The 18,049-nt window shown below is 42.7% G+C and overlaps 1 protein-coding gene across 5 annotated transcripts in view; it reads right to left on the bottom strand.

Moving 5' to 3' along the window:
- Positions 1-18,049, bottom strand: part of SAMD12 (sterile alpha motif domain containing 12) — a 309,305-nt gene that overhangs the window by 138,077 nt on the left and 153,179 nt on the right. The window contains exon 5 of one of the 5 annotated variants that reach the window (XM_060243286.1): positions 9,099-9,176. The exons of the other annotated variants lie outside the window; for them this stretch is intronic. Coding sequence (XP_060099269.1) covers positions 9,160-9,176 — 17 coding nt within the window. The 3' untranslated portion in view covers positions 9,099-9,159. Of the gene's footprint in view, positions 1-9,098; positions 9,177-18,049 lie in introns of those variants that run through there. 5 annotated transcript variants of the gene reach the window in all.

Below are 18,049 nucleotides of genomic sequence, written 5' to 3'. Positions count from 1 at the left end.
TCAGACCACTGGTGATGGTTGATGTGACAGGTGCCAAGGGATTTCTTCAAGGAGTCCTTGTACCTCTTCTTTGGTGCCCCTCTTTTTATAAGGTGGTAGCAAATGCACACAAAAGCCAAACAACAGAAAGGGAAAATGCCACTTCCTGATTTGTATGGAGGAAAGCATAGCATCGTGGGGTGAGAAAGAAGGAAAACATGCCCTAGAAATCAGGCATCTCTGTGTGTTCTTACAGAAATAGCATTTTGCATCGAAATGTTGCCGTCTATATTAAATGTCAACAATGATTTGTTTCTGCAGGATTCATCCTGTGCAATTACCCATGTCTCATTGGTTAGCCAGACACTGCATCTCCAACAGGGTGCCCCCATGTATTAATAAATCATTTTCTGTAATGGACAGCAAGGTGCTTTATCTAACGTTTAAAAAATGGTAATTGTGGTCAAACGTCTCATTCTTCAGGAAAAAAGAGTGGAGGGGGAGACCGTATTACACGATGCCACTCAGAGGCTGAAACGCAAGAAGCAGCGCCACGATTAACTTAACATAACCATCTTTGTATTCAATAAACAGAGAGGGAAATAGAACACAGGAAAATAAAAACAGCATCTGTCCCTTTTCTCACCTTCTCAATGGCATTTTCTCACTGTCTCAATACAAGGTCTCCGAGTAGAGAAAGAGGACACGAGGTACAAAAAACCTTGCAAAAGCTAAGCAAGTTTCCATCTGATCCTAGAGGCAAGATCTCCCAGGAATCCTACTGAAACACCTTGAATTGCATTATAATAGAACAGCGGATGTGAATGCAAAGGGAGGAAACAAATGAGAGTACAACAGTGGCAAGCCTGTGACTCTTTGGTCAGGGCCTCTGGGGCTTGATCCCAGCACTTGGTCTCTCACAGGCTGAGGCAGAATGCTGCTAATGAAGCTACTGGAGATCATCTGTGCTCAGGAGTCAGCCAGCCATCTTCAGGCATGCAAGGGAATAGGACCGCCTGAAATTGGATAATGGCAGCCTCTGAATTAGCTAAGACCTACAAGACTAGAAAGCTCCCTGCTTCTCTTTAGATTCCAACTTTCAGCTTCTTTAAGTCTGAGAGCTTTTAGTTTCAACAAGTGACTGCAGGAAACTTGGGCTGAAGAACACATCTGTCTAATTTATAGGGTTGGATCCCCCGACAATTTCCACTGACACAAGGGATGTAGTAGTAGATGATGATGATGATATTGGATTTATACCCTGCACTATACCCTGAATCTCAAGAGTCTCAAGAGCAGCTTACAATTTCCTTTACCTTCTTCCTCCACAACAGACACCCTGTGAGGTGGGTGGGACTGAGAGGACTCTCACAGCAGCTGCCCTTTCAAGGACAACCTCTGCCAGGGCTATGGCTGACCCAAGGCCATTCCAGCAGTTGCAAGGGAAGGAGTGGGGATTCAAACCCGGTTCTCCCAGATAAGTGTCCGCACACTTAACCACTACACCAAACAGGTTCAATCTCCCCCACATCTGCTGCAGTCCAAAATGTGCATCCTCTTGCAATGCCGCTCTGGGGTGGGGGACGACAAGGGATCCCTAAGGAAGAGGGAGATCAAGGGCAAGTGTTTTGCTAATAGGGTTGCCAATTCCACATTGGGGAATTCCTGGAAACTGAGAGAACCCAGAGGTGGGGAAGGACCTCTGTGGCATATACTGCCACACAGTCCATTCTCCAAAGCCACCATTACCTCCAGGGGAGCTCTTATCTCTGTTGTCTGGAGATCAGCTGTAATCCTTGGAGATCCAGGCCCCACTTGCAGGCTGGCAACTCTACTTTCTACTAGTCTCTCTTCCGCCAAAAGAACAAATACATGCCCATACAAGTAACACAGAAACAGAATCTGCTCAATTCACAGAAATTCACAGAACAACCAGCACATTCCACAGAACAATCAGCACAATCAACAACCATCTTCCTTTTCTTCATACCCCTTCCAACCCTCCCAGCAATTAACACAGAACAATGGTCACATTCGACAGCCAGTTTCCTTATCACTACCCTTCCAGGAAGCCCCACCAAACAATGGGCACATCCACAAACCTATTGCCCTTTCACCACACCCCCTCCAGCCTAGAAATAGCAGCTCTCCAGCAGCCCTGGCCTCACTCAATGCACAGCAGCCAAGAAGGTCAGAGCACCTGCTCTGGCTGCAATGCCACTGAGGATGTTCTCCACAGCAGAGAACGAAACGTCTGGAAGAAAAACTTTCTCCAGTAGAACACGGCACTTGAGCCCGAAAGATTCTACAATCCCTAATGATGTTACCAGCTGTGAAAACCTGAAATCTTTGATAATCTGCTCATTGTTCTAGGAATATGGCACTCTATGACTCAGAGGAAGGGGATGGAATAGGTGCCCCTCTCTTGTTGAATGGCAGAAGCTTGAAGAGCTGCCAGCCACTGCCTGCAGTGACCTCACTTCCAGTCCCCTCACAGTGCAAGCCAGAAAATGCACTGGTTGACAGGATCGGAAGATCAGCCTAAAGAGTCCTTCACTGGTTAAGAGGCAGCAGGATCTGGTCATCAGAGTCACTTCTGGTATAAATTGAACTGGTTTTCATTGCATTTGTCAATGCAAAGGATTTCACCATAAAGAAATGTCACCATAAAGCTCGGCTCACTTGAGGGATCTGAGGCAAACCACTTTTACCCCAGCCTGCTCCACCCACACCCATCAGCAGCACAGTCAGCATGATCTTGTGGTTAGAATATCAGACTAAGATCTGGGAGACCCAGATTTGAATCCCCACTCTGCCATGCTGGATGTCCTTCCTTGGGTTAGTCACACACTCTCAGCTTAACCTGCCTCATAGGATTTTTGTTAAATGGAGAAAGAACCAGGCTGGAAGCCCCCTGGGGGACAAAAAGTAGGGTACAGGTAAAGCACATTAATAAATATGTGTATCATTATACTGGATTATTTGACAGAGCTGTTGTTTATCAGACAGGGAATGGCAAGTGCTTTGAATGCTTGAAACACTCTACATTACTGCCCTTTCTTTAATTTTCACATTAATTCCAGCTCTGCTTCTCCCATCAAAAGAAACACAGACAGAAGGGCTGGGGGAAATCTCTGAGGGTTGCTGCCAATCAGAGAAGCTACTCCCAGCTGAGATGGATGATTGTTCTCATTCAAGAGGTACTAGTGACAGCTTTGACTAATAACACTGACTGAATGAAAGAACATCCCTTCCTAAATTTGCAGATGGATTCCAAAACTGCAAGTGTTAGGCAGCTACTTTTGAGAAGGTGGGATTGATATGAAAGACAACAGAACCGGGGTTCTGTTCTACCGTTCATAGAATCACAGAATCAGAGTTGGAAGTGACCTCCAGGGTCATCTCATCCAACCCCTACACAATGCAGGAAATTCACAAACACCTCCCCCTAAATTCACAGGATCCGCATTGCTGTCAGATGGCCACCCTGCCTCTGTTTAAAAACCTCCAAAGAAAGAGAACCCACCACCTGCCGAGGAAGCCTGTTCCACTGAGGAACCACTCTAACTGTCAGGAAGTTCTTCCTAATGTTGAGCCAGAAACTCTTTTGATTTAATTTCAACCCACTGGTTCTGGACCTACCTTCTGGGGCAACAGAAAACATCCTCTATATGACAGCCCTTCAAGTACTTGAAGATGGTGATCATATCACCTCTCAGCCACCTCCTCTCCAGGCTAAACATGCCCAACCCCTTCATCCTTTCTTCATAGGACTTGGTCTCCAGACCCCTCACCACCTTCCTCAATGGAGAAATTAAGGTGTCCATGTTGTGATGGTGGCAGTGGTGGGTATGACTGAGGGTGCACTTGAAGTCCATTCCCAGTCCCCAGAACTTCAAGGGCCTTATCTGTGGATGTGCACATGAAGTAGAGTTGCCAGCTACCAGGTGGGGCCTGGAGGTCTCCTGGAGTTACAACTAATCTCCAGCCTACAGAGATTGGTACCCCTGGAGAAAGTGGCTACTTAAGAGTAAGTAAGTAAGTAAGTAAAATTTTATTTATATCCCGCCCTCCCCCGCCAAGCAGGCTCAGGGCGGCTAACAGCAAAAAAACAACAATACATTTAACAAAACATTAAATTAACCCCAAACCGATTAATACATTAGTTAAAACAGTTACTAAGTCTAAAAACATTAAGTTAGATCTGACAGTACCGTTATTAATCGACGCTATGCCTGTCAGTTTGTGAATGATGGCGGATCTCCAGACTGGACCATTTTGATGTTTCTTTGTGGACTTGGTCAGCCGTTCATGAATGCCTGTTTGAAAAGGGTGGTCTTGCAGGCCCTGCGGAACTGATCAAGGTTCCGCAGGGCCCGCACCTCCTCTGGGAGTTGATTCCACAAGGAAGGGGCCGCGGTAGAGAAGGCCCGTGCATAGGTAGTCCGAAGTTTAACTTCTTTTGGCCCAGGGGTGGTCAATCTGTTTTTACCTACTGACCTCAGTGCTCTCTGGGGCTCATACGGGGAGAGACGGTCCCTCAGGTAGGTCGGTCCTCAGCCATATAGGGCTTTAAAGGTAATCACCAGCACTTTGTACTGGACCCGGTATACAATCGGCAGCCAGTGCAGTTCGCGCAGCCCCGGCCGTATATGCTCCCATCTTGGGAGGCCAAGCAGCAGCCTGGCCGCCGCGTTCTGCACTAGCTGCAATCTCCGGGTCCGGCACAGAGGCAGCCCCATGTAGAGGGCGTTACAGTAGTCCAATCTTGAGGTGACCGTCGCATGGATCACCGTTGCTAGGTCCCGGCGCTCTAGGAAAGGGGCCAACTGCCTCGCCCGCTTCAGATGAAAGAATGCTGACTTGGCAGTGGCTGTTATCTGGGCCTCCATTGATAACGAAGGCTCCAGTAAAACACCCAAGCTCTTTACCCGCTGCGCCGCCTTCAGCGGCGCACCGTCAAAGGTCGGGAGAGATATTTCCCTCCCCAGAGCGCCACGACCCACACAGAGAACCTCTGTCTTCGCTGGGCAAGAGGGCAAGCTCTATGGTATACCACAGATTCTAGGTTAATCCCTCCCCAAGTTCTTCCTCCACAGGCACTGTCCCCAAACCCCCAGGAATTTTCCAGGCTGGAGCTGGCAATGCTAACATGAATGCTCTGCGCAAAAAGGGCCCTAGGATACGTGTATGGGGATGCTGGGCCAGAGGTTAAGACATTGATCAGTTTCTCTATACAATCATTCCTATACAGTCGGGGCTGCGGCTCAGAGGCAGAGCATCTGATTTGCATGCAAACATCTCCTCTTCAATCCCCAGAATCTTCCATTCAAATTATAAGGTAGTAGGTAAAGTGAAAGACTTTGAGCCCTGGAGAGGCCCTGCCATTCAAAGGAGACAATAGTGACTTTGATGGACCAATGTTCCGACTCAGTATAGGGCACTTTCATGTGCTGATGTATGTTCACAAGTAATCATGAACACAGTCTGCTTGGGATGACATTAATAACATAGACATGAGAGAAGACCTATGGAAACATCTAAAAAATAAAACTGTCTTATATGGAAGAAGGGTCACTGAACAGAACGAGCCAACTGCAGTTGATCACAGTAGCAATATCCCCATTTGTGAAATACCTTGCCTGAAGAATCCTCTCTAACCAGCTCTCGCTTCATCTTTTGGAAACTTAGTAAAAAAAAAGTCTAGTTCACACAAGCAGAATGAGCTGGCAGAAACCTACAAGTGGTAGGATACTGCATTATTTCAGGGTGCAGAGGAAGGAAGGAAGGAAGGAAGGAAGGAAGGAAGGAAGGAAGGAAGGAAGGAAGGAAGGAAGGAAGGAAGGAAGGAAGGAAGGAAGGAAGGAAGGAAATCAGTGCAAATATAAAAGTTCTATTCCCTCTTGTTGCTTGTGATACTGTTTTCCATTTGGAGAGAGGGAACAGCATCAGGAAACAATTGCAGGATGCAATTTTTCACCTACAACTTCATTCTTCCACACCTGGTTTCTGCCATCTCTCTTCTGCCACAGTCCCCGTCCTGGGTAAACCAGGTCTTAGGGGAATATATTTATTATTAGACTAAGGCATTGATATATAGCTATTATGGTTTATTAATGATAATGCTTTCATTGTGTTTGTATGCATTTTGCTGTTTTAATATTTTCCCCAATAAACAACCTTATGAAGTGACTTCGACACAAAGCAAACAAACACATCAGAAAGTGAACATCATCCATTTGCCTCTTAACAGCTGGCTACTGCTACGGAGGCCAGCCAATTAACAACCAAAAGGCATTGCGATGCAAGCAGAAGTTGGAAAAAGTAAGTTATGTTTTGACCAAAAAGGGAGGGAGGGGTGAAGCAGTAACAAAGCGGCTTTCAAATATCTCAAAGGTCACTATACAGAAGATGAAGCGACATTAAGGTCACATTTGCATGCTGCGTTCTGCATCAGTCTAATTACTCCAAGGTTCTTCCAGGGGCTGTGCAACACAACTGTGCCCATGGACACCTGTTGCAACTTGAGAAATGCTTGTAGCTTTTATATTGCTTGTGGCTTTGCAAGAAGAATTGCCACCCAGCTGGTATTTATGAGCACACGGCTGTATTCTGCCAGCAATGTTCCCTCTAAGCTGTAGAGTCTTTTGAGCAAAAATTCTACTTTGTGAGCTACTGGCATTAAAGTTGTGAGCTACTGCATAAATTATTGTGCTCTGGGGCCATCCTTTCTGAGCTAAGACAAAAATGTTTGAGCTGGAGGCTAACAATCTGTAAACTAGCTCACTACAACTCAGCTTAGAGGGATTACTGTCTGCAAGGTTCAACCTAAACATCTGCCCTTGCAAAACAGATGCATTTCAGAAAAATGGCTGGAGTGATACGGATCAATTTGATGTATGGTTAGCTTGCCATCTGCCCACCAGGAATGGGTAAGCTCCCACCCTCTGCCCAACTCTCCACCCCTGAGAAATTAAGGAGTGGGAAAAAATGGCTTGAAAATGGCCTCCGTAGTGATCATGCAGGAATTTCTCCACATCTCTATGATCTTAACCACATATATTAGGAGAAATGCCTAGCGCATCATCCCAAAGTGATGTCACATCCTCTAAACTCCACCCTCCCCAGGCACTACCTTTAAAATCTCCCAGCATCTGATAAGGCAGTCTGGTAACCCATTGCAAGGAAATGGTGGACGATAAGATTCAGCCCCCCCACCCCTCAAATTCAATTTCTAATCACCAGCAGGGCTCTTAAAAAAGAAATTGATCCCCATACTAAAGATCTCATTGCCAAAGACTCTAGATGGGGGGAGGGAAGGAAAACATCACTTGAGAGCTGTTGCAGGAAACAAAAGATGCAAAGCTGTTATAAGGATGGGTCTGGGGGAAAAAAAATTAAAACCACCAAAGGGTGGCAGATAGCACAAAAGCCTCTGCCGAAGTGTAGAAGAACCAAATGAAGCTAATTGCTCTTACACAGAACTAAAACGTTAAATTGCTTAATTGGAAAATGGAGCAGTGTGCTGTAATAAAATCAACCAGCACTATAGCATCACAAATCAAGTCCAGATAAACCAAAATGCAACCGCAAGAAATACATAATGGCAAGAACTGGCAACTATTATATCAGGGGGGAAATGACGTTATCTTCACATAGATATCATGTCGACAAGACATTAGGTCAAGGTCCTCATTTAAACCTGAAGGAATGGAGATATTTTTCTGATATAAGTTTCCAGTTTTTGCCATTTACGGGGAAAAGGGACTTTGTGAGCCTCGTTTCTGCCCATAAGAAATGAAGTTACTTAGCCTTCCGAGGTCACTGCCCTGCCTCTTCTCCCTCTGCTCCCAGCTTCTCTCTTTCCCTGTAGGTAACTTCTGCCATCACCCTCAAATCTATATTTAAATGGAATTCTCCACCCACAAACTTGAGCTCAGGCTCCCTCTGCTGCCTCGTGCTTGTAAGCTTAGCTCTTGAACTCTTGTCAGGGAGGACGGTAATTGCAGCTTCCTCCCCACGTGATACATGCAGACCAAACATGGGCTTTAAAATGGTCTATGGTGATTGGTTGAGCTGCGTTAAAAATGAAAAGAAATCAAGGAAACAGAAATTCAGTAAGGAAATAAAAATCACACCATATGCTGACACAATAGACTGTCCAAGGTCAAAAGAAAAGGGTACAAAAACTGTGTTCCTCTGATCCAAACTCTTTATGTTTGAAATCAATCAGTCAATCAATCAGTCTTTGGGGGAAACGCATCCAGAGGTGGCGACTGAGTTTCACAAGACCAACGTCATGATTCATAAGTCTTTGGGAGAATATGTAGCACGGCAGATGGATTGATCCAGCCCAATAGATCAAAACTGAGCAGGAATCTTTAAAAGCGATGGAGAAGGAACTGGTGTGACGGAGAAGGCATCAAGCACCATCGTGGTGGGTAGCTGCTAGCCCTAAAGCAAGCCGGTTAGTGGATGAATAAGAAATCACAACTCTGCTCAGGTGATTCTTATGCATTACAATACAGGCAGACAAAAGTTCAACTAAATGCATACTTGGTATGATACAAAGAACGTGGAACCTCCTTCTGTCAGCCTATCAAGGATATCCCAGCTTGCATGTCCTGTATTAGTCTGATCCCATCCAGATCTCAGAAGCTAAGCAGGGTCATCCCTGGTTAATACTTGGATGGGAGACCACCAAGGAAGTCAAGGGTTGTTATGCAGAGGCAGGCAATGGCAGCCCACCTCTGAGCGTCTCTTGCCTTGAAAGCCCTTTCAGTTCACTGAAATTGGCTGTGACTTGGCAGCACTTTACACACACATCAAGAGGAACAAGATGTCCTTCCTTGAAACACCAGCCTGACCCACAGCAGAAAGCCAGGGCTTTTTTTTTTTACTAGGAATGCACAGGAACACAATTCCAACTGGCTTGGCATCAGGGTGTGTGGCCTAATAGGCAAATGAGTTCCTGCCGGGCTTTTTCTACCAAAAAAAAAAAAAAGCCCTGAAGAAAGCTATGAAGGAAGATTTGAATTTGTTCTCTCAACCCATCACCTCCTGCCAGAAAAGGCGCTTTGATTTTCAACCACTCTTCCAGCATGAAACTCTGGCAGCCCTTGTGTCTCTCAGTGACAGTGGGAAACTTCACTGTTGTGAGAAGTCACAGCTGGTCAAAATTCATGAAACTGAAATGCCTGTGTCACAAAATGAGGCACCAGCAGATGGTGTCAACCAAGAATGGTCAGCATTAGTAAATACCTCAGAGCCTAAAACTGCAGTGATAACATTTGAAGAATATTTTAAAAGATGTTATTTTTCCATCAGTGGAGCAAGATAATATGAAATACCACAGGTGCAATATTGTGTCCGATGTGTACCAACAGTCCAGTAGGGCAAGGGATTCAGGAGAAAGAATCAGAAACTAGCAAAGACTCAGATGACTGAAGATGGTTGAGATTATTGTTCAAAATTCAAATTCTGGGAGATTGTATTGGGTTGGATCCAGCCAGCTTCTTCACACAGTCTCACCCAATTCCCCTCCTTATTACAACCCCCATCCCACATGGCTTTTGTATACATAGGTCCTGAGATACCTAACATAATTTGGTTATCAAAAGCAGGTCCCCTCGTTCCTTGTTCACCAGGAAAAAAAATACCCTGACTGGATCCAACCAATTGTATAACTTGACTCAAGACAAGATAGAATTGGCATGGGCTGAGCTGAGGATCTTCCTGCTTCAGAGGAGATCAGGTCATTTTTCTCTGACTAAATAAACAAGGGTGATCTTGGACCTCCTGTTACTCTTGAGGAAATGAGTCCAAGTTGTATCAAAGAAAACTTCTGTTTAGCTACAGCTAGCTAAGAGATTGTCCTCCCTTGTACACTCAGCCAATTTGGCCATGCTGAACCATGCTATTGTAATCTTCACATGGTAATGGCATTTGTGTAAAAGCTGTTCCATATTAGCCTTTTTGAAAATGTGACTGAAGTATCTACAGAACTCTGTTCCCCACCTCCCCTCATCTAGTCCCTCTGGGAGGACGACAAAAAGAACAGTAGGATATTATACCCCACTTTTCTCTACATTCGGAGCAGCTTCCAATCACATTCCCTGCTTCTCCCCACAACAGGCACCTTTTGAGGCAGGTGGGGCCGAGAGAGTTCTAAGAGCTCTGACTGGCTCAAGGTCATACAGTACACTTCATGTGGAGAAGTGGGGAATCAAACCCAGTTCTCCAGATTCGAGTCTGCTGCTCTTAACCACTGCACCACACTGGCTGTGTGGAATGGAATGGTATAGCCTGAGGTAATCAGATCTAAGAAGCTAAGCAGGATCAGTATTTCCGAGATCTCGTCAGATCTCAGAAGCTAAGCAGGGGCAGTCCACCAAGGAAGGCTCTACAGAGGAAGGCAATGGCAAAGCACCTCAGCTTCTTGCTTTCCTTGAAAACCCCTTGCTGGGCTCACCATAAGTTTGTTGAGACTTGACTGTGAAGAGGGACCCCTGAATAATTAATGAATACCTCAATAATAATAATAATTGAAAATATGGTTGTGCCTTCAAAAGAGAGTGTCTGATGCAACATTTAGAGTGACTGTTAAGAGGCCCCTCATAGGAGCTTCTGCTAAACTGTTAAAACCAGACAGGCTAAGGGTGTGAATCCAAGATAACAAGGGCCCCGCAGAGAAGGAGCTTCTTGCTGATAAGCAGAGGGACAGAGCAGTGGAAAACTACAAGAAATTACTGGAAGGAAAGCAGGAGGTGGAGCATTTGAATTAGATAAGAGGGGGCTTGTCTGCTTGTTTTGGGGATGAATAAAAATGGTCAGAAGGCTGATGATTTTAACTTAGTCATTTTTGGGCTTATGCCGACAAGTTCACTTTGATGTCAAAGTAAAATACCTCGTTTCAAACCAAGCAATGTGAGGGGCTTCGTTATTTTCCTGCTACAACTGCACATGCCTGTGCAATTGTGGTGGTATGTGGTGTGCGGGAGAGAATGATTCCATGTGGATTTTTAATCGTGTGTGCTTTACCCTAAGAGTTGTACTGAAGCACAGGATGACTGTTTTCTGCTTTTAAGGTAGCAGAGACAGTGAGGTCAGAAATTCAAGATAGGCAAGGGAAGGAGAGCATGTGAATCCAGGAAAGAGTTAAAACTTAAGAGAACATTTGAAAGAGTTGAGATCAGACCATGACTGACAGGGAAAGAGGAAGGAACAGCGCAATGCAAAAAAAAAAGGGAGAGAAGAAGACAGGAGGAAGTATCTAAACAACAGTCCACAGCAGTGAGAGTAACAGAAATGATACGCGTGGCAAACGAACCACGATGTCAGAACATGAAAAACGAATCTCTGCCCATTTAGGGAACCTAAATTTAAAACCCAACACCACAAATTAGGCCCTCACGTTTACTGATTCTTGGCAGGATCCTCCACACAGCTGAAGTTGTTTAACTAAACTGATGTTCTGAAAGGCCTGCCTGAGAAAGTCAAGGAAGGGCCCCTCACTTCTATCACTTTGCAGAATGTACAAAACCGAAATGTTCAGACAGCATTTTTATAAAGGGATAGTAAAATGGGGCAGCTCAGAAGACCACTTTTATAAGGGGATAAGATTGCAGTCTATGGCAATGTTTATTGCATACATCACCTCAGGGGTGGAATTCTACCAGGAGTTGCTTTGCATATTAGGTCACACACCCCTGATGTATCCAATCCCCCAAGAGCTTAAAAAAGGGGCCTTGTAAGCTCTTGGAGGACTGGCTACATCAGGGGTGTGTGGCCTAATATGCAAAGGAGCTCCTGCTAAAATTCCACCCCTGTAGCACCTGATTTTAAAGCATTGCCTTATACCTTTGTAGCCCACTTTCAGCACAGGTGTGTCCCCCCCCCCCCCACCGGCAATGTTTTCCAATTATATAATCCTATCCTATTGCTTTGTTTGCTGTTGGACTGAACTTTCTCTATATTATGTAGTCTGCCTCAAGTCTTAGGGAGAAAGCTGGGCTGTAGATGAAGTAAATAAAATAATAAAATGAAATGGAGAAAGCAAGCTTTCAAGTCACACAGAACTAGCTATCCCAAGTTGTGTTCAAAGTGAGTATTTTGAAAATATGTCACCATGTCTAGGTGAATCTAGATCAGCTGAATTTAAAAAAAAAACCCAAGAAAAAAGAAAACCACCAAAGACTTAAACAGGGCCTTCTTTAGGTAGATTACAAACTGTCTAGCCATTGAAGGAAGGCCAGGCTATTGAGTTCCCCAGAAACAAATTTCTAGCACAAAAAATCCCACATATTAAAACCAACAGTTTTGGCAAGTTATATCTCCCTTGAAAACTAAAAAAAAAAAAAAAACCCATGCAAGGAGTGAGAAAACCTGGACTGGTGTGGCATGACATGAATATTGGCTAAATTATCTCTTAACTGTGGTTAGACATGGGACTAGGTTTTAGGTGGATTTTGGTTAACTGGTACTGATGTCAAGAAGCTGTGCACTTTGGTTCGCAGTAGAGTTTTGGAGGCTGGTATGAAAAGGCTGCTGGAGGCAGTAGGTTTACTCTGTTCTGGGAAGAGCTGAACAGCGTCAGCACGGCTGGCCACGTGGGAAACACAAGCAATACCACTGATATTAACATCCGCAGCAATATCCTTTCTCCCCTCTGGCTGCCCTGCCTCCATGTAGCTGAAACTCTAAGGAGGTTCAATCCCTGTAGAGGTTTGATTCTCCTCTACCTTGATAGCCTTCCCCCAAACCTTAAAAACTTATTGGCTCAGAAAGACCTTCAGAACTATTTTTATAGCCCATGATGGTTTCTATCTGTCGCTGTTAATTCTGCTTAGCGATTTTATCATGCTTTATACATTTTAATCTGCTACTGATTTTCTGCTTTTTTGAGCACTGTTTTATAGTTGGTTTTACCATTCTAAATTCTGCTTGTGCATCATTCTTTCGATTTGCTTGATGCTTTACAATGTTTTCTCTTTACTGTAAGCTGTCCTGTGTATTTGCTGAAAAGAAAGACAGGTTACATAATTTCCTGAGAAAACAAAACTGGGTGCATGGGGATGGGTTGTAATCTGGAGCTAGGTAAAGGTAGCCCCCTGTGCAAACACCGAGTCGTTACCAACCCATGGGGTGATGACACATCATTATGTTTTCACGGCAAACTTTTTACGGGGTGGTTTGCCATTGCCTTCCCCAGTCATCTACACTTTCTCCCCAGCAAGCTGAGTCTCATTTTACTGACCTGAGAAGGATGGAAGGCTGAGTCAACCTTCAGCCGGTAACCTGAACCCAGCATCCACTGGGATCGAACTCAGGCTGTGAGCAGAGTTTGGATTGCAGTACTGCAGTTTACCACTCTGCACCACAGGGTTCTTTAATCTAGAGCTACTCATTTGTATTTATCTGTTTAGTAGGCAGGGGCACCTTCAAGCTACTTAATGTGGTTAGACTTAAGGCTATGGTCAATAAAGCCATACCACCACAGGAAGGAAGGAAGGGATAGAGGGCTTTTTTTGAGCAGGAACGCACAGGAATGCAGTTCCGGCTGGCTTGGCTTCAGGGGGTGTGGCCTAATATGCAAATGAGCTCCTCCTGGGCTTTTCTACAAAAAGCCCTGTGCGAAACAACAGCAATGTCAGGGGTGTGGCCAAATATGCAAATGAGTTCCTGCTGGGGGGTTTTCCTACAAAAAAAGGCCTGATGGGATATATCTAATTTAAATAAAGAACCGAAACACACAAAATGTAATTTAAATGACAAAGCAAAAAAATGAATCCTGAGCCAGCTGGAATCCTACAGGGCATTACAAATAATGGCCACAGGCTGCAAGCCACAGGTTAAGAGGGTAATGTTGCCAGGTGGCACCTGGAAACCTCTGGGAGCAAAATGGAGGTGATGCCTGGCACTCTGAGAACATGAAGCTGGTGCCAACATCACTTCCAATAAAAACCACAGGTGACTGATGCTTCAGGGTTTTCTTTTTTTTTCTTTTTTTTTTCACCATTTTATTTGTGTTTGAACGTATTATAATTACAAGATACATTATACAGATTGAGGTTGATTGTGGAATACAATATCATTGAGCTTTCTTTCGTCCTCGTTAAATTACCTAAATACTTTCCCATATCTATCTTATCTTAGAAACTCTTTCCTCATTAATTATCTTTATTAAACCAATCATAGAATTTTCCCCATTTCTTAATTGCATCAGTTTTAGGTAAGCCTCTTATCATATTGGATAAGATATCCATTTCGGCGACATTTAAAATTTTTTGTATTAATTCGTCCAGTTGAGGTATATCTTTCTGTCTCCAGACTCTAGCAAATAAAATTCTAGCAGCTGTTAGAATATAAATTACAATATACTCATCTTCTCGTGGGATATTATCCCTAACCAGTGACAGGAGCATTATCTCTGCCTTAAATTGTATATTTACATTCAATATCTCTCTTAATAAGTTATACACCATAACCCAGTATTTTTTTACGGAGTCACATGTCCACCAACAATGAAAAAACGTGCCTATCCCTACTTCGCATTTCCAACATTTCGGTGACATTGTAGGCTTAATTTTACTCAACTGAAGAGGGGTAAGGTACCACCTATGGAACATTTTAAAAAAATTCTCCCTAAAACTAACCGGTTTAATTACTTTATAATTATTTTTCCATAGGATGGCCCATTGGTCTATCATAACATTTTTCTCCAGGTTTTTAGCCCACCTTGTCATTACCTCCTTGACCGCTTCATCTTCTAACTCCATTTGTACTATATAGTTATATACCCTTTTAATTGCTTTATTTGGGCCTGACAGTAGTAATTTGTCAAAATCAAAGTTCTGCCTTGTAAATCCTGAAATTTTATCTCTATTATATTTAGCAGTGATCAATACCATTACCCACCAATCTATCTTCACTCCCTGAATAGCTAACTCCTCCTTATTTTTTAATTTATCCTTGTCATCGAGAAGGTCAATGTATCTAGTTGGACTTGTAGCTTTCCATAGTTGCGGCTGCACAGAAGCCTCTACAGGTGAGATCCATCTGGGAGTTTTATCCCCGTATATCTTATTTTTAATCTTGAACCAAGCTACTAAAAGAGACTTCCGAATCAGGTGGTTTTTAAAATAAGTCTGAGGTTTCCTTAGATACCAGAGATTGGCGTGCCAACCGGCTTGGAGGTCAAATCCTTCTATCGCTAGTATACGTTTATTCTCTAAAAGTATCCATTCTTTTAACCATAAAGTCGAACAGGCTAAATGATAGACTTCCAAGTCCGGAAGAGCCAAACCTCCATTTTGCTTCTTGTCGAGTAAAATTTTCCATCTGATTCTGGGTTTCCTACCCTGCCAGATAAAGGATCTAAACTGCTGAGTAATTTTAACAAAGAACGGCTTTCTGACAGCGAAACAAACCATTTGTAGCAAGAACAAAATCTTAGGCAGTATGCACATCTTAATCAAAGCGGCCCTCCCCATAAAGGATAATCCTAGATTATTCCATTTTTTCAACAGTGTTTCCGTGTCTTTTAGGAGCGGTATAAAATTATTTTCGTATATAGTACTACATCTGTTTGACAAAACTACACCTAAGTATTTTATTTTTTGTTCTAATTTGAAGCCCATCTTCTTCTCAAGTTCATGAGATGCTAAGACCGACACGTTTTTCGTTAAAATTTTCGATTTCTGTTTGTTAACTTTTAGACCTGCTACCTCACCATACTCAGTTAATTCCTTTAGAGCCTCTTCAGCTGAGTCTAAGGGGTCCTGAAGAATTAAAACCATATCATCTGCGTATGTCAAGGTTTTATATTCCTCTCCTTTCGCTTTGACTCCTTTAATTTTAACATTTGCCCGGATCAAATTATTTAGAACTTCCAAAGATAGTATAAATAGGAGAGGGGATAGCGGGCAGCCCTGTCTCGTGCCTTTCTCGAGTATTATCTCTTCCGTTAAATCTCCATTAACCACTATCCTGGCTGACTGTTTATCATAAATTGCTTGGATATTTTTCACGAAATCTCCTCCACAATCCAATTTCTTAAAAGTTTCAAACAAAAAATTCCAATCGAGATTATCGAACGCTTTTTCCGCGTCGACAAAAATAAAGGCCACCTGCTTATCCCTACATAAGTCCAAATACTCCATGACATTAGCAAGGATACGAATATTTGTTCTTATATATCTGGATGGTAAAAAGCCCGTTTGATCAGGATGTATTGCACTGTTTAAAATCTTTTTCAGCCTATTAGCCAGAATTAAAGAATAGATTTTATAATCTACATTCAATAGAGATATTGGACGGTAGCATCTGATATCATCTGGTTGACCGTCCAATTTGGGGATTAGCGTCACATTGCTATGTCTCCAGGATTCCGGTAACTTTGCAGAGTACCAGACCTCCTGAATTAAGCTTTTAAAATGATTAATTAACAAATCTTTAAAGGTAATGTAATATTCTGCAGGAATACCATCAGGACCTGCCGCTTTGTTTTTCTTTAACTTAGACCAGGCTTCTTCTATTTCGAACATGGCAATTGATTCATTTAAAATTTTTATTTTATCTTCCGGTATCTTCATCAAAGGCTTTTTAGCCAAGTAAGCCTCCTGATCTTCCTTAGCTATATCCACCTTTTTATACAAGTCTGTGTAAAAGTCTTTTATTATTGACTTTAGATCTTCCAATCGAGATCTAGATCTTCCTTCTTTATCTTTTAACACTTTAATTATTTTTTTTTCTTTTTCCTTTCTGATTCTATAAGCTAACCACTTTCCCGGCTTGTTTGCGTTGTCAAAATATTGTTGCTTGGAGTACGCTATTTTCCTTTCCATTTCCTCCAGCATGGTTAGATGAAGTTTATGTTTTAGTTTCCTAACTTCTTCTTTAATTTCCTTTTGTAAGGGGTTTACCTTTAACTGAGATTCCTTTTGTTTAATTAAGTCAGTCAACTCTATCCTTGCTCTAGCATCTTCCCGTCTCTTATTCGCTAAAAAGTTGATGACCAATCCTCTAAAATACGCCTTACTTGTTTCCCAAACTGTCGTGTGCGACAGCTCATCATGCGTATTCACTTGAAAAAAATAAGGAGGGAGAAGTAGGTCAAGAAGAGGAAAGTTCATATAGAGAAACCAGGTTACAGAAAAAGAAAAAATCTCAGTGGACAGAGTGATAAGAATATTAAAAATAAATTGTAATAAATAAAATGAAGATTATCTCAGTAAACGCAAACGGCTTAAATTCCCCGCAGAAAAGGAAACGTGTGTTCATCCAACTTAAAAAATTCAGGGCAGACGTCATTTGTTTACAAGAAACCCACATAAAAAAGAAGGACGAACATTTGTTACTTAATAAAGGACTGGGGAAAGCTATATGTACCTCTGAGGAGGGGGGAAAAAAAAGAGGTTTAGTAACATTTATTCGAGGTGACATTCAAGCGGAGTTAATTTTTGAAGCGAAAGATGCACGTTTTCAGGGCATAGAAATTGTTAAACAACAGGAAAAATTTCTTTTAATAAATGTTTATGCACCCAATGATCAGCAGGGCACATTTTATAGAGATTTATGTTATAAGGTGAGAAACTGTGAATATGAAAACATATGCATAATAGGTGATTTTAATGCAGTAAATGACCCACATTTGGATCGAAGTCTATGGAATAGTGGCAGAAAGAAAAATAAAAAGAAAGGAAGCAATACTCTACCCAAAAACTTTGTTAAAATGGTTGAAGACTTTGGTTTGGTAGATATTTGGCGCACTTTAAACCCGAATAGACGGGACTATACGTATTTTTCAAACAGGCACAATTCTTGGTCAAGGATTGACATGATGTGGATTTCAGTTGGCATGGTTAAAACAATCCAGGAGGTAGAAATTCTCCCCTCAATTATTGCAGACCATTGCCCTTTGGTTTGTGAAATGAATAGTAGTGAGAGAAAATCTGGATGGAGAATGTATCCTAATTTGATTAAAAACAAGAAGTTTGTTGAATTCATACAGAAAGAAATGGCTTCAGGGTTTTCAAAAACTCTATGGTAAAATCATAGTTTTTGAAAAATC

This window comes from Heteronotia binoei, chromosome 7 (genome assembly GCF_032191835.1).
Source record: "Heteronotia binoei isolate CCM8104 ecotype False Entrance Well chromosome 7, APGP_CSIRO_Hbin_v1, whole genome shotgun sequence".
In the NCBI taxonomy this organism is placed as follows: Eukaryota; Metazoa; Chordata; class Lepidosauria; order Squamata; family Gekkonidae; genus Heteronotia; species Heteronotia binoei.
Note: the sequence above shows the minus strand (reverse complement) of the source record. Positions and strands in the feature narration are given on the sequence as shown.